The sequence below is a fragment of the Chlorocebus sabaeus genome, chromosome 25 (assembly GCF_047675955.1).
Source record: "Chlorocebus sabaeus isolate Y175 chromosome 25, mChlSab1.0.hap1, whole genome shotgun sequence".
Taxonomy (NCBI): domain Eukaryota; kingdom Metazoa; phylum Chordata; class Mammalia; order Primates; family Cercopithecidae; genus Chlorocebus; species Chlorocebus sabaeus.
Window position 1 is genome coordinate 86,547,308 of NC_132928.1, and position 1,184 is coordinate 86,548,491.

General features: G+C 42.5%; 1 protein-coding gene across 1 annotated transcript; it reads right to left on the bottom strand.

The window, feature by feature from the left end:
* On the bottom strand, positions 1-934 carry LOC119619694 (olfactory receptor 2G3-like). Its single transcript, XM_037986137.2, is given in 2 exon segments — positions 1-808; positions 810-934. Coding segments are annotated over 2 exon segments (933 nt in total).
* Positions 935-1,184: the final 250 nt, after the last annotated feature.

The window sequence follows — 1,184 nt, forward strand, 5'->3', positions numbered from 1 at the left end:
TCACGTCCTCCGCTTTGCAATAGCTTTCCTTAAAGCTCCTTTCACATCTTGGTTCCTCAAGCTGTAAATCAAGGGGTTCAGCATAGGTGTGATCACCATGTAGAAAACCGCAATGATCTTGCCGCCAGCCCAGGAGGAACTCGACTGGGGTCTCATGTACATGAAGATGGCAGTCCCATAAAATAAGGTCACCACTGTCAAATGGGAGGTACAAGTGGATAATGCCTTATACTGCCCAGAGGCTGACCGCATCCTGAGAAGAGATTGAAGGATCCGGACATAGGAAACAGTAATGAGGAGGAAAGGGATGAAGACAATGATGATACTGAAGATAAAAACAACTAGCTCTGTGAATGATGTGTCGGTGCAAGCCAGACTCAGGACAGAAGGTACCTCACAGAAAAAGTGATTCAGGATATTAGGCCCACAGTAGGGCAAGCTCAACGTGAGAACATTGATAACCGTGGAACTCAGGAAGCTACTGGACCAAGAAATGACTGCCAATTGAATGCAGGTGTTTTGGTCCATAATGAAAGTATAATGAAGAGGATGACAAATGGCTACATATCTGTCATAAGCCATGACACCAAGGAGGACACACTCAATCATTCCAAAGGAGAGGGAGAAGTACATCTGAGTAGCGCAGCTGGAGAATGGGATGGTGTTCCTTTTCCCCACCAAGTTGGACAGCATTTGGGGGACATTGGTGGATGTGTAGCAAATGTCCAGAAAGGATAAATTAGTGAGGAAGAAGTACATGGGAGTTTGGAGGCAAGGTTCCATCTGGATAATAATGATGATTATAACATCCAGCCACAGTTGATAAATAGAAGAACAAGAACATAATAAAAAGAATCAGCTGCATCTTTGGTTCAGAGGACAACCCCAGGAACACAAATTCAGTGACAGTGAAGTTTGTGTTTATTGACTCCATCCTTCAAGGCATCTTCCTCTCACAGTACCATTGACTCAACTGAAGACAAAGTCAAATTCCCTATATGTCAGAGGTTTGGAAACTCAAGATGGAAAAAATAAGGAGAAATCCTGGTCTAAGACTGTGTCCTGAGTATCTGAGTTTTAGTACAAATGGAAAGCTTTTCTTCTGCTTTTTCAGGGAATATATGATGAGATCAGACTGTCAAATTCAAATACTGATTTGAGTTAAGCAAATATTCTTTCCTTTT